The sequence below is a fragment of the Pantherophis guttatus genome, chromosome 1, assembly GCF_059756535.1.
Source record: "Pantherophis guttatus breed Tessera chromosome 1, ASM5975653v1, whole genome shotgun sequence".
NCBI classification, from domain to species: Eukaryota; Metazoa; Chordata; class Lepidosauria; order Squamata; family Colubridae; genus Pantherophis; species Pantherophis guttatus.
The window spans coordinates 13,449,233-13,463,060 of record NC_142063.1 but is presented as its reverse complement, the minus strand read 5'-3'; the positions used below and the strand labels follow the sequence as shown (position 1 = coordinate 13,463,060).

Below are 13,828 nucleotides of genomic sequence, written 5' to 3'. Positions count from 1 at the left end.
TGGGAGGCAATTGGTGGCAGAAGACGGTCCCATAAGTACCCCGGCCCTAAGCCATGGAGCGCTTTAAAGGTGGTCACCAACACCTTGAAGCGCACCTGGAAGTCCACCGGAAGCCAATGCAGCTCGTGCAGCAGAGGAATTAAAGAATTTAATTTAATCTTTAGATTAGAATTTAATCTTTCTAGAGCAAAGATTCCCAATCTTGGCCACGTTAAGACACATGGACTGTAACTCCCAGAATTCCCCAGCCAGCCATGAAGTCCATATGTCTTAAAGTGGGCAAGGTTGGGAAACCTTCTTCTAAGCAACCAATGGAAGGCAGGGGCAATGTTGCGTCGTTCAACTTCCTGACTCTGCAAATATTTGAAGCCTAAACTGTGTGGGTGGTAGTGGGTGGGGCAGGTTGTGTGAGTAGGAAATCCCCCAGAACTCCTCACAACCAAATCACCATTTCCCTCTTAGCGTATCTGTAAACAGGATAACTAACCATAAGTGCTTCCTTGGTTTCAACATGATAGCAGCATAACAAGGGACAACAAAACCAGTGACTCAGTCACAACTTGTTTTGGAGAGCCTACATGTTCCTTGATTAAGATTCTTTACTTTGGACTCTGCATTGAGCCGAAGGTTGGACTGGACAGCTGCAGGAATTCCTTTCCATCGGCAGGATTTGGTGATGCAGGGAAGTAGATTCGGGGGTCAAGGAGAGACCTGCATCTCATTCCGTCCCACACGATTGCCTTTGAATAGACTCGTACGTTGGGCACAGTCAAGAGTGTGGCTTGCATGAATTTGACCCTGGCATATTGTGTGAAACTAGTCATTTTGCCGCTTGCGAGATGTGGGGTTATGGCAAAGATGGACAACATGGGAAGGTTGGTGGAAGGAAGGCAGAATGGCTTTCAGGTCTTCCGTGGACATCACTGGGAGTGGTGGGACTGAATTTTATGGACCCAATTTTGGAGGGAGAACTAGTTTAGGTAGCAGTACTAGCTTTTTGGAGCTAGTATCAATATGCAATAGCACTTAGACATATATATATATAATTTATTTATTTTTATTTTATTTTATTTAATTTGTATACCGCCCTACTCCCGAAGGCCTCTGTGAACAGGCACAGAATAAAACACATAGAATACAAAAATTAAGAGCAGAAGTAAAATAGAATTAAATCAATTTAGCCCAAGACAAATTTAAAACCCCAGGTTAAGAACAAATTAAAATTTACATTAAAATTTACATTAAAAAAGAATGGGAAAGGTTAGGTCAGACCAGCCTGATGAAATAAAAAGGTCTTAAGAGCGCGGCGGAAGGTGCATAGATCCGGGATCCTCTGTATCTCCGGGGGGAGCTCGTTCCAGATAGTAGGTGCCCCCACAGAGAAGGCTCTCCCCCTGGGGGCTGCCAGCCGACATTGTTTGGCCGATGGCACCCGGAGGAGTCCCTCTCTGTGAGAGCATACCGGCCGGTGGGAGGCCATTTGCGGCAGCAGGCGGTCCCGTAAATAACCAGGCCCTAAGCCATGGAGCGCTCTAAAGGTGCTTTAGAGCGCTCCACAGGGCTTTTACTCCACAGGGCTTTTACAGCTTCTCTAAGTGGTTTACAGAGTCAGCCTCTTGCCCCCAACAATTTGGGTCCTCATTTTACTAACCTCAGAAGGGATGGAAAGCTGAGTCAACCTTGAGCTGGTCAGGATCGAACTGCTGGCAATCGGCAGAGTTAGTCTACAATACTGCATTCTAAGCACTGCCTACCAGGGCTCCTGATGAGCTCAGCTGCTCATTTCCTCACTTTTTACACACACACACACACACACACACACACACACACTTTACTGTAATGCTTGAACAAAGCTTTTGACTCAAGAGGTGGGGGTTTGTTGAGATTTGTATTTGGGGTTTTATTTCTGTAAGCCATCTGTAGTCACTGCGAATGAGTTCAGGCAGCCAGATAAGCCGCCAAGGGGTGATTTTCTCCATCTGGAAGAGTGAGGGATTGAGGAGGGCTAAAATCCGAGGTCAAGATTTAGCAGATTTTCCCTGTGCAAAGCAGCCATGGATGAGGTGGAAAATACTCTTTAATCCCTGACTTCCTGATTTGGTAAACTCCTGCCTCCTCCTGTCTTAGATCATTGTTTGTCTTCTGGGCACGACTGAAGAGGCTGTTGACTCTTGCAGTTAATGCCCTGGCTAGCAGTTATGGAGAAACCATTGATAACCCTGAGGAGATTCGAAGGCTCAGAATAGGGCAATTAACAACAGCAGAGACTATCTCTGACTGGAAGAGATTGTTGTGGTCCGCCCGCAGCCTGCGGAGCTGGCAGCGGAGTCGGACAGTGATGAGGCTGAGGAAGGACATGGGCCAGGCCTGGAGGCTGGGGAAGGCCCGGATGAGGGCTCTGCGTCGGAGGCAGAGATGGGGCCAGGGCCATCGGGGAGTGATGTGCAGACTCCAGAGCCTCCAGAGGCTGACAGTAGAGAGGCAGAGGAACAGGAGGAGCCTGTTCCTAGTGCACGTATGAGAAGAGCTGCCAGAAGGCAGGAGCAGCTAAAGCAGAGAGGACGACTCAGGAGTAAGGCCAGGAGATGATTGGCCCCTCCCATAAGGCTTAAAAGACCAGCAATGGCTCTTGGGCTCTTTGCCGGAAAACAACGTTGAGAGACTTGCTTCTTGTTTCACTGTATTCATTTCTTGTCGGCGTCTTCTGCTTCTGAACTTTTGCCAAGAAAAGCCTTTGGCAGTTTGCCTAATTATCCCAAGGTCAGGTGATAAACTGAGGAGCGGTGTTTTGAAGAATTTGCTTTAATTTAGTTTGGACTACACTGAGAATGAGTTAATTCTCAGCTGTTCTAATAAAGTCTGTTTTCGAACTGTTTGTATTTAATACTAACTACTTGGGCCTGGGTCACAACAGCAATGGTGGCCAGAGATCAATTCAAAATGGACAGTGATTATCTATCTATCTGTCTGTCTGTCTGTCTGTCTGTCTGTCTGTCTGTCTATCTATCTATCTATCTATCTATACACACATACATACATACTTACATACATACATACATACATACATACATACATACATTAATATACATGAATGAAACCTGGCTAAGGGCCCCAAATTCCCCCCTCAAATACGGTTTTAATTGAATTGTTGGCTTGTATGGTCTAATACGGCCTTTGATCCTTGCAGAGAACTTAAAGTTTCTCCAGAGAAGCTGAGAAACATTCGAACGGTTGACACTTGTCTTTTTGCTTTGTCTTACAGCGAAAATTGGGAAGCAGCATCCTGACCGAGTGGTAGAAACCAGCACGCTTTCCAGCGTCCCTCCTCCAGATATCACCTACGTCCTCTCTCTCCCCGAATCGATTGGCGAAAACGGGTTGCTCTCTGCGCTGCAACTGGAAGCTATCATTTACGCCTGCCAGGTACACACACGAAGTGGGTTTGGGGCGGGATTTACAGTAACAGAGTTGGAAGGGACCTTGGAGGTCATCTAGTCCAACCCCCTGCTCACGCAGGAGACCTGTACTAGAGGGATTCGAACCGCCGAACTGCCGACCTTTCTGATCGACAAGCTCAGTGTCTTAGTCACTGAGCTACCTAGTCAGGATTGATGAAACACGGCTAAGACGGGTTGTAAGCTTCCGAGCGGCTGGAAGCCGCTCCTGTAGTGCCTCTTCACTCGATTCCTACATTGGGTTCCTTTCTGCTGGGATTTCTAGGAACACGAAAACTTGCTTCCCAACGGGCAGAGAGCCGGATTCCTGATAGGAGACGGTGCGGGCGTAGGGAAGGGCCGGACCATTGCAGGGATCATCTATGAAAATTATCTGAAGGGAAGGAAGAAGGCTCTGTGGTGAGTGATCACGTCCCTGCGTCCCTGTTTTAAAGCTCTCAGAAATTGCATCTCTTTTCTGTATTCCTTTCCCAGCGTATAGGGTCCTCAAGGCTAAGGCCTCAACTTAGTTCAGGAAAGAGAATTTGAGTAGCCGTTCTATAATATGAGTTATTATAGATTATCTCTCTCTCTTACATTCAGTTGCATCCGATACTCTTTGTTTGCCATTGTCTCCTTCCTAAGGCTGATTGACCCAAAATCCCCCAACTGGCTTTCATGCCTAAGGTATCATAGCTCCAACGGATGCCCTAATTAACTAACGAGCCTCGAGCCAAGCTTCAAAAGAAATCCAGTTATTAGGAGCTGTTTCAAGTGAAGCCAACTCTGACCCCACATAATTTATGGCCCAATCTTGACCCTATTCCCCCCCCCCCAAGGCTGTGTCATCAGTCACATTTGCCAAGGAGCAAGAGATCACTCCCCTCTGGCCACTGTTGGTAACCCTGGGAGACAGCCTTGAGAGAGAGATGTCTGGAATGTGGATCCCCCTTGCCTATGGCAACTCGAGAGCAGGCAAGGGATGCTTTGCGAGTTGACATAAGGTGAGACTAGAACTCACGTCTCCTAGTAGTTGGCCCAAAGTCACCCAGCTGGCTTTTATGCCTAAAACGGGACTAGAACTCAGTTTCTTTGTTTCTAGCCTTAACCACTACACAAAATCCCCCCCCCCCAAAAAAAAGAGTTGTAATTTGCTTCCTTAGTAGGCCTGACAGAGTATGATTGGTCTAAGATCACCTGACTGGCTTCATATGTAAAACAAGACTAGAACTCACGGTCTCCTCCTGAGTTCTAGCCTGCTACCTTAACCGCTACACCAAACTGTATCAAGAAGAAATAGATAGACTGAAGATAGATAGCTACCGTGTTTCCCCGAAAATAAGACCTTGTCTTATATTTTTTTGAACCCCGAAATAAGCGCTTGGCCTTATTTTCGGGGAGGTCTTATTATTTTGGGGCACATGGAGCAAGATCGAACTCCTTTTGCCATCTTACCTGATTCCCAGCACTGCGTTTAAATATTTTCCGGGAGGGCTTATTTTTGGGAGGAGGCTTATTTTAGTGCATGTGCTCAAAAGCCCGATTGGGCTTATTATCAGGGGATGAGCCAAGGTGGCGCAGAAGTTAGAGTGCAGTACTGCAGCTACTTCAGCTGACTGCTAGTTCAGCAGATCAGCGGATCAAGTCCCACTGGCTCAAGGTTGACTCAGCTTTCCATCCTTCCGAGGTGGGTAAAATGAGGACCCAGATTGTTGGGGGCAATATGCTATTTAGTATACTGTCTTTGGTGTATGCCGCCCAGAGTCCTCAGAGAGTGGGCGGCATAGAAATATGAATAATAAGAAATAATAATAATAATAATGTCTTATTTTAGGGGATAGATAGATAGATAGATAATGATGAAGAAGACGAAGAGGAGGAAAGAAAGGAAAAGAAAGAAAGAAAGAGAAAAGTGAGTGAGTGAGGAGGAGGAAGGAAGGTAAAAGGCAAGAAGGGAGAGAGGAAAGAAAGATAGAATATAATAATATATAAAGTATGATAATATATCTGATACCTTTGGAATATCATTCCTCCTGTGGTCAAATTGGCTCCAACTTTGATGACCTTCCAGTTCGAACAGTGTAGCTCTAGACAGCTCACCAGAAAGAAACGAATTTACTCAATCAACCATAACCACAACAAAAAACTCATTTGCCACCGGCCTTGCATTCCGACCAATTTTTCCGACTTTTTCTTGCAACCCCGCTGAAATTGTGACGTCGAATCCTTGAGGACGACTGGCGAGATTTCTTATTAGAGTCTGCTGGGAGACCAAAGAGATAAGAGGCATTAAACCCTCAAATAAGGGTTGGGGGCACCCAGAGCCAGCAAAAGGGCTCAGGAACTCTGCCAGTTGGTTCTCTCCCCGCCCCCCCCCCGCCCCTATAATATCCCAACTGCCTCCAGCTGTTGAAGTGATGTTTTTAAAAAGGAGTTTCCAGCCACAGATGGATAATATTGTGAGTGAGAAGGAGGTTCTCTAAGTTTCATAAAATAAATACAGGTAATCTAATCCTCGACTTGCGACAGTTCATTTAGTGACGGTTCAAAGTTACAACGGCACTGAAAAAAAATGACTTAGTTAGGACCGTTTCCCACACTTACGACCTTTGCAGCATTCCCCATGGTCACGTGATCAAAATTCAGATCGTTCCTATTTATGACGGTTCTGGTATTCTTGCGACCTTCTGATAAACCAAGCCAAGGGGGAAGCCAGATTCACTTAAGAACCGTGTGTTCCTAACTGAACAACTGCAATGATTCACTTAACAACTCTGGCAAGGAGGGCCGTAAAACGGGGAGCAAAATTCATTTAACAACGTAGCCACAGAAATTTTGGGGCTCAGTTGTAAGTCGAGGACTGGCTGTAAATGAAAGTATGGTATTTGAGAGGCCAGTCAAGCGGCTTCCTTTATAAAACCTCTCCCCCATGTTCTTTTTGGCTCTTCTGCTCATCCACCCCACCCCTCCTTTCCAGGTTCAGCGTCTCAAATGATCTGAAATACGATGCCGAGAGGGACCTGAAGGATATCGATGCGCCTAACCTCCCTGTCCATGCTTTAAACAAGGTGGGTTTCCCCCCCCTTTTGCTTCCTTTCTGTTCCCCCCACCCCCACCCCACCCTACCCCATGGGGAAAGTTGAGCGGGAGCACTGAGAACTCGGCACAAGAGATTCTGCATTTGCCCATATTTATCCTTGTTATGTTTGTTTATGATAAATAGATAGTTTCATTTAAAGGAAATTGAGATAATCACAGGCTCTCTTGAGTTTGGATGTTTTATTTGTGTTTTGGTGCTGTTCTAAGCCTTTGAGAATATCATAGATTGGATGGCATTGCATAGTTATTGAGAGAAAGAGAAAAATGCCCCTTCCTTCCTTCCTTCCTTCCTTCCTTCCTTCCTTCCTTCCTTCCTTCCTTCCTTCTTTCACTCACTCATTCACTCACACACTTACTCCTTCTTTTCCTCTCTCCCTTTCCTTCCTTCACTCCTTCCCTCTCCCCTTCCTTCCTTCCTTCCCTTCCTCCTTCTCTTCTTCTCTCCCCTCTCCTCCCTTCCTCCCTTCCTTCCTTCCTTCCTTCACTCACTCTCACTCCTTCCCTCCCTCTCCTTCCTTCCCTCCCTCCCTTCTTCTCTTCCTCCCTCCCTCTCCTCCCTCCCTCCCTTCCTTCCTTCACTCACTCACTCCTTCCCTCTCCTCCGTCTCCTCCCTCCCTCCCCGTCCTTCTTTCTTTCCTTCCTTCTTTCCCTCCCTCCCTCCCTCCTTCCCTCATTCTGAGTGTTGATATCCACACATTTTAAAGTTGCCAAGGTTTGCCTGGATTGTCCGGAGTCACCTTTGATTTCTCTGCCTTGCCGGGAATTCTGGGAGTTGTACTCTGTATACATCTTAAAATTGCCAAGGCTGAGAAAGCATTTCCTGCACAGAGTGAGAAAGTCCAAATGCCCGACTGTGAGGAAGGAAGGTTCAACTATTCATTTTTGCAGACGTTCACCCAGACTGGGTCACCAATAGCCCTGCATTAAATATGTCAGTGTGTTTGGCTGGCTGGGGAATTCTGGGAGTTGAAGTCCACCTGCCTTAAAGTTGCCAAGGTTAAGGAAACACTGAAATATGTCATCCATGATCCCCCCCCCCCCCCGAAGGACCTCGGTTAATTTACGTGGGATGCATTTCTGTGTCTAAAATGTCAGCATTGTGAAAACCTCTCTCTCTCTCTCCCTCTCTCTCTCTCTCCTTCTCTCTCTCTCTCTCTCTCTCTCTCTCCCTCTCTCTCTCCCTCTCTCTCCCTCTCTCTCTCTCTCTCTCTCTCCCCCTCTCTCTCTCTCTCCCCCCCCTCTCTCTCTTTTGCATTTTTAAAAATCTTTTCCTGATGTAGATTAAATACGGTGACACGGCTACCTCGGAGGGGATTTTATTCGCCACTTACTCCGCCTTGATCGGTGAAAGCCAAGCGGGCGGCCAGCACAGGACCAGATTGAACCAGATTCTGGATTGGTGCAAGGACGATTTTGATGGTGTTGTATCCTAACAGAAATAAAACAGCCGGACTCTGTAGGTTTTGGGGCCTTGGCTAATACACAGGCTGCAGGTGGCCCTCGAGTTACCACCATTTGTTTCCTGATAGTTAGAACAATTAATCAGAGGAACAACTTGCCTGCAGAAGTTGTGAATGCTCCAACACTGGAAGTTTTTAGGAAGAGATTAGATAACCACTTGTCTGAAGTGGTGTAGGGTTTCCTGCCTAAGCAGGGGGTTGGACTAGAAGACCTCCAAGGTCCCTTCCGACTCCGTTATTCTCTTCTCTTCTAAACCTAAACTCAGTGATCATTTGAAGTTACAACAGCACTGAAAAAAGTGACTGATGACCATTTTTCACACTTAACGCCCATTGCAGCCATCCACGTGGTCACATGATCAAAAATCAGATGCTTAGCAATTGTCTCCTATTTATGACGGTTGCAGTGTCCCAAGGTCAGGCGATCCCCCTTTGCGACCATCTGACAAGCAAAGCCAATGGGGAAGCCAGATTCACTTAACAACCGGGTTTCTAACTTAAACAACAATGATTCCCTTAAAAACTGGCCAGAAAGGTCGTAAAATGTGACAAAACTCACTTAAGAACCGTCTCGCTTAGCAACAGAAAATTGGGGCTCAATTATAGTTGTAAGTCAAGAACTATCTGTACTTTGGCCCTCCTTTTGGCGCCTTACAGATTATAAGTGTTGGATTTATCGACTGCTTTAACTTTTTCTTATTGCTTTACAACGGGGGGTAGTTTTTTCCCTCCCGAACTCAAATCGGGCTATTCATTTGTACTTTTGTGGCTGGATGCCATCTTGACATTTTTGACCACATCTGAAGGCAGCCCTGCCCAGGATCGTGATTTACTCTCCTCTCCTTTGCCTTCAGAACTGGGGGGGGGGGGTTTGTCATAAACCCCCTTCCTCTGTGTGCCAGGATCCCTCCATCCTTTTTGAATTGTTTCCCCTTAACGAGCCTTCCGCTCTCAGATTGTGTTCGACGAATGCCACAAAGCCAAAAATGCCAGCTCTACCAAGATGGGCAAAGCAGTATTGGACCTGCAGAAAAACCTGCCTCAGGCGAGAGTCGTCTACGCCAGTGCCACAGGTGAGCAATGCGCATCGCGCTGAGCACATTTGCAGGAGGAGTCTATAGCCAGAGTATCCTCTCTGGGCAGCGCCAAATCAAGATGTATTGACACTTGGGGGTAGACTATTTCTGGATGTCAAAGCTCCATTCCTAACTGTACCAGGGCAGCATGAACCCAGCTGGAGAAGGCCAGCCTCATCCACCATTTCTCTTCCACACGAGCTTCTTGTTTAACACACCTTTTTCCCCAAGTTTGTGTAGCCAGGCTAGCTCTGAACATCCGTTTCTGGGGAACAAAGGATGTTGTTGAGTGGACCTGAAGTTAGGAGGAATAGATAGGGAGGTAGGGAGGTAGAATGATAGGGAGGGAGGGAGGGAGGGAGGGAGGGAGGGAGGGAGAGAGAGAGAGAGAGAAAGAAAGAGAGAAAGAAAGAGAGACAAAGAAAAAGAGAGAGAGAGAGAGAGAAAGAAAGAGAAAGAAAGAGAGACAAAGAAAAAGAGAGAGAGAGAAAGAGAGAAAGAGAGAGAGAAAGAAAAAGAGACAAAGAAAGAGAGAAAGAAAGAAAGAGAAAGAGACAAAGAAAAAGAGAGAGAGAGAGAGACAAAGAAAGAGAGAAAGAGAAAGAGAGACAAAGAAAAAGAAAGATAGAAAGAAAGAGAGAGAGAGAGAAAGATAGATAATAGCCAGACAAATAGACAGATAGATAGATAGACTGGAATAGATTATAGATACAGATAGGTAGATAGATGATAGAGGTAGGTAAGCAGGCAGACACAAACGAGAGGAGAAGAGTTTCTCAAACTCAGCAATTTATTGTGGACTCCTAACTCCCAGAATTCCTCAGCTAGCATGAGAGTAGGTTGAAAGGATGTCCACACATGTCCACAGATTGAAAAATGGAGGGAGGGAGGGAGGGGGGAGAAGGGGATGGATGGATGGTTGGAAAGGATAGATAGATAGATAGATAGATAGATAGATAGATAGATAGATAGATAGATAGATAGATAGATAGAGGGGGGAGGGAGGGAGAGATGGACTGATCCACTGAAATAATGCATCTAACAATTCCTTCTCCAATCCAACCCACCGGCCTGTCTTTTTCTTCGGCAGGTGCCTCTGAGCCAAAGAATATGATTTACATGAGTCGGCTGGGGATATGGGGAGAAGGCACCCCCTTTCGCTCCTTTGAAGACTTCCTCCATGCCATTGAAAAGAGGTAAAGCTGCATCTGGTTATCACAGAACCCCAGAGTTTGGGGGGGGGGATCTCCTGGAGCACCTCTAGCAGATGACACCTCCCCCCCCTCCTTCCTCTATTTCAAGACCTCTAGTGAAAGAGAAGTCCCCAGTTCATGAGGCAGCCTGTTCCATTGGCCCAACAGTTCCTCTTGATGTTTGGTCTGAATGGCCTCCCTTGTAGGTAATGCCTCTGGGGCAGTGGTGGGATTCAAATAATTTAACAACCGGTTCTCTGCCCTAATGATCGGCTGGGTGGGCGTGGCATGGTGGGCGAGGCCATGGGGGTATGACAGGCAGCAGTCGGCCTCCTGCACCCCCCTGGGAGCAAAAACAGGCCGTGGGAGGAGGGGGTGGAATGCACCGCCCCATGCACCCTATTTTGGGCCTAGGAGGCCTCCCTGCACTTACCTGGGAACCAAATGGGGCGCGTGGGGACTCAGGGAAGGAGAGGGGCCAGCCACCAATTTAACTACCGGTTTACCCAAACCGGCTGAATCCCACCACTGCTCTGGGGCATTAAAAATAAACCCACTGCATTTTCCATCTGACAATTTTTTTAGATTTGAATGCTAAAACTGACCCAAGCTCTCTTTTCAACCTGGACAAGGATATTATTTTGACCTAACTTCACTTATCTCCACCAACATTTTATCAGGCTGCAAACGCTGTTGCAGTTGTTTGTGTGGCCTTATCTTTGTTTGATCTGTTTGACTTGTGTGTCTGGCCTTTGACAGGCGTGGGAGTTTTATACCTAGCGATGTATTTTTCTAACAAACATTGACATCACTCTCTATCTCAAAACTCTGCTTGTAGTGTTTATTCCGATTTGATTATCTTCTTTTGGGGAAAAAGGGCTTATAAATATGAATGAATGAATGAAAGAATGAATGAACGGTCTTGTGGTGGTGATGGAAAATCCGCAGCTCCAAAGGTCATCTGTATCTCTTGTCTTCCTCCTCCGCAGAGGTGTTGGGGCAATGGAGATCGTTGCCATGGATATGAAAGTGAATGGGATGTACATCGCTCGACAGCTCAGCTTTTCTGGAGTCACTTTCCGGATAGAAGAAATCCCACTGGACGCGGCATATAAGGACGTGTACAACAAGGCAGCGAAGCTGGTAAGCTTTTATGCTTCGGGGCTGTCTGATATAGCTGGACTCATTTGCTTGAGCCACCTGGAATCTATGGTCAGCTGATTTCTATAGACTAGGAATAGGAATAGGAATAGGAATAGGATGGCGGAGTTGATAGCAGATGTACTTCAACAAGACAAACAGGCGATAATTAGAGAGTTGGACGACGTATATAGGGTCCAGACAAATTATGCAAGAAGGAACAAGCTCCCTAGGGAAGTACATGTCCGCTTTGCAAGGAAAAAAGTAAAAGACATTCTATACAACATGACAAGAGAGGAACAGATAACGTATCGAGAAAAAGAAATAATAATCCTAAAACAGATACCAAGAAGAGTTCGGGAGATAAGAAAGGGATATAGATTTCTAGCAGTACAGTTGAATAAAAGAAATATACTATTCAGGTGGCTCCTTCCAGAAGGGATGCTAATAACCTGGCAAGGAAGAAAAATTAAAATAGAGAGCCTGAGTATAGCACAAGACTTCCTTGACCAGTTGAGAGGTGTGGAAGAAGAGCAGGGTACATTAAAAATACATTCACCAAGAATCATAAGATATAACTCTTAGTGCAGAGGTGTCAAACTCAAGGCACAGGGGCCGGATCCAGTCTGTGGGGTGCTTAGATCTGGCCCACAGGGCCGCCCTTGAAACAACGAAGGACCGCCATGCAGTGCCTCTGCCACAGGCGGCCCTCCCAAGCTCTGTTTTCGCTGGCATAGGGTTGCAGGAGGCCGTCGCAGCCGAAACAGAGCTTGGGAGCCCATTTTCGCTGACAGAGCGCTTGGGACATCACAGGCGCCGACACGAGTGACATCGAGCTGGCCACAGCCCCCCCAGCCCCCCAAGGTCAAACAGAACCCTGATGCAAATCAAGTTTGACATCCCTGAGTTAGTGATAGTCATAGGATACTAAATATTTATTTATTTATTTATTTATTTTATTTGTTTCCATTTCTATACCGCCCTTCTCCAAATAGGACTCAGGGCGGTGAACAGCCAAAGTAAAAAACAGAGCATACAAAATTTAAAAACAGTATTAAAATAATTAAATATTTTGGCCATAAATTAAAACAACCCAATTTAAAATCAATTTAAAATTTAACTCAAGCCAGCCCAGCTAGTTGAAATAAATAGGTTTTCAGGGCCCGACGAAAAATCGTCGGGCCCTGAAATAAGCAATCAAATAAGCAATTGATTAAATTGAATTGATTAAATTAAATTGATTAAATTAAATTGATTAAATAAGCAATCAAATCTTACTAGGAAACTAAATAAAACAATATAAATCATAAAGCTACAAGCAACAAGATTATAGTCATGAGGAGATAGGTAATAGAAAGGAAGAGAAGAGTAATAGTAATACAATCTTAGTAAATAGTTTGACAATGTTGAGGGAATTATTTGTTTTGCAGAGTGATGGCATTCGGGGGAAAAAACTGCCCTTGTGTCTAGTTGTTCTGGTGTGCAGTGCTTTAAAGCATCATTTTGAGGGTAGAAGTTGAAACAGTTTATGTCCAGGATGCGAAGGGTCGGTAAATATTTTCCCAGCCCTCTTTTTGACTCAGGCAGTATACAGATCCTCCATGGAAGGCAGGTTGGTAGCCATTGTTTTTTCTGCCGTTCTAATTATCCTCTGAAGTCTGTGTCTGTCTTGTTGGGTTGCAGAACCAAACCGGACAGTTATAGAGGTGCAGGTGACAGACTCAATAATTCCTCTGTAGAACTGGATCAGCAGCTCCTTGGGCAGTTTGAGCTTCCTGAGTTGGCGCAGAAAGAATATTCTTTGTTGTGCTTTTTCGATGACGTTTTTGATGTTGGGTGTCCATTTTAGGTCGTGGGTTTTGTAACACTGTTGAACTGGCCTTCCTTGAAGCTTCTCTATTTTGCTAGGTGCAGGGATCTCTTGCTTAAGCAGGGGGTTGGACTAGAAGACCTCCAAGATCCCTTCCAACTCAGTTACTCTGTTGCAAGTTGTAGGGCTACCACTGTAGCTGGTTTGGAAGAGGGGAGCCCAGGGAATGGACCCCCTCAGCGTCTCTTGGGTCCCTCATTGGGGTTTTGGGACAGTGTGGCATAGTGGTTAGAGAAGGAGCTGTGAGATCTGGGTCCAAATCTCTGCTTAGCCCCAGAAAGCCTCAAAGGGAACTTTTGGGCCAGACCCTCCCTCAGCCCAAGAACCAATGAAGCATAGTTGGGGAAAAGGCTGGTCTAGGAGGAGGAAGATCCAGACTCTACTCCTCCATTAGATGCAGAAGCTCATTGGCTGACTTGGGGCCAGTCCCTCCCATTTAGCGAGGAACTAGGAGAGGGAAAATCTAGTTTCTCCGCCCCTTCCTCCCTTAGCCGAGGAAACTCATTGGCTGATTCTGGGCCGGCCCCTCCCGCCCAGCCCAGGAGTCAATCAGGT

The 13,828-nt window shown here is 46.1% G+C and overlaps 1 protein-coding gene across 2 annotated transcripts in view; it reads left to right on the top strand.

The window, feature by feature from the left end:
* SBNO2 (strawberry notch homolog 2) overlaps positions 1–13,828 on the top strand; it is a 162,178-nt gene that overhangs the window by 112,551 nt on the left and 35,799 nt on the right. For both annotated transcript variants that reach the window (XM_087873738.1, XM_087873691.1), the window contains exons 8-14: positions 3,263–3,423; positions 3,721–3,854; positions 6,412–6,502; positions 7,815–7,958; positions 8,950–9,067; positions 10,161–10,266; positions 11,253–11,406. In XM_087873738.1, coding sequence (XP_087729864.1) covers positions 3,263–3,423; positions 3,721–3,854; positions 6,412–6,502; positions 7,815–7,958; positions 8,950–9,067; positions 10,161–10,266; positions 11,253–11,406 — 908 coding nt within the window. The remainder of the gene's footprint in view (positions 1–3,262; positions 3,424–3,720; positions 3,855–6,411; positions 6,503–7,814; positions 7,959–8,949; positions 9,068–10,160; positions 10,267–11,252; positions 11,407–13,828) is intronic.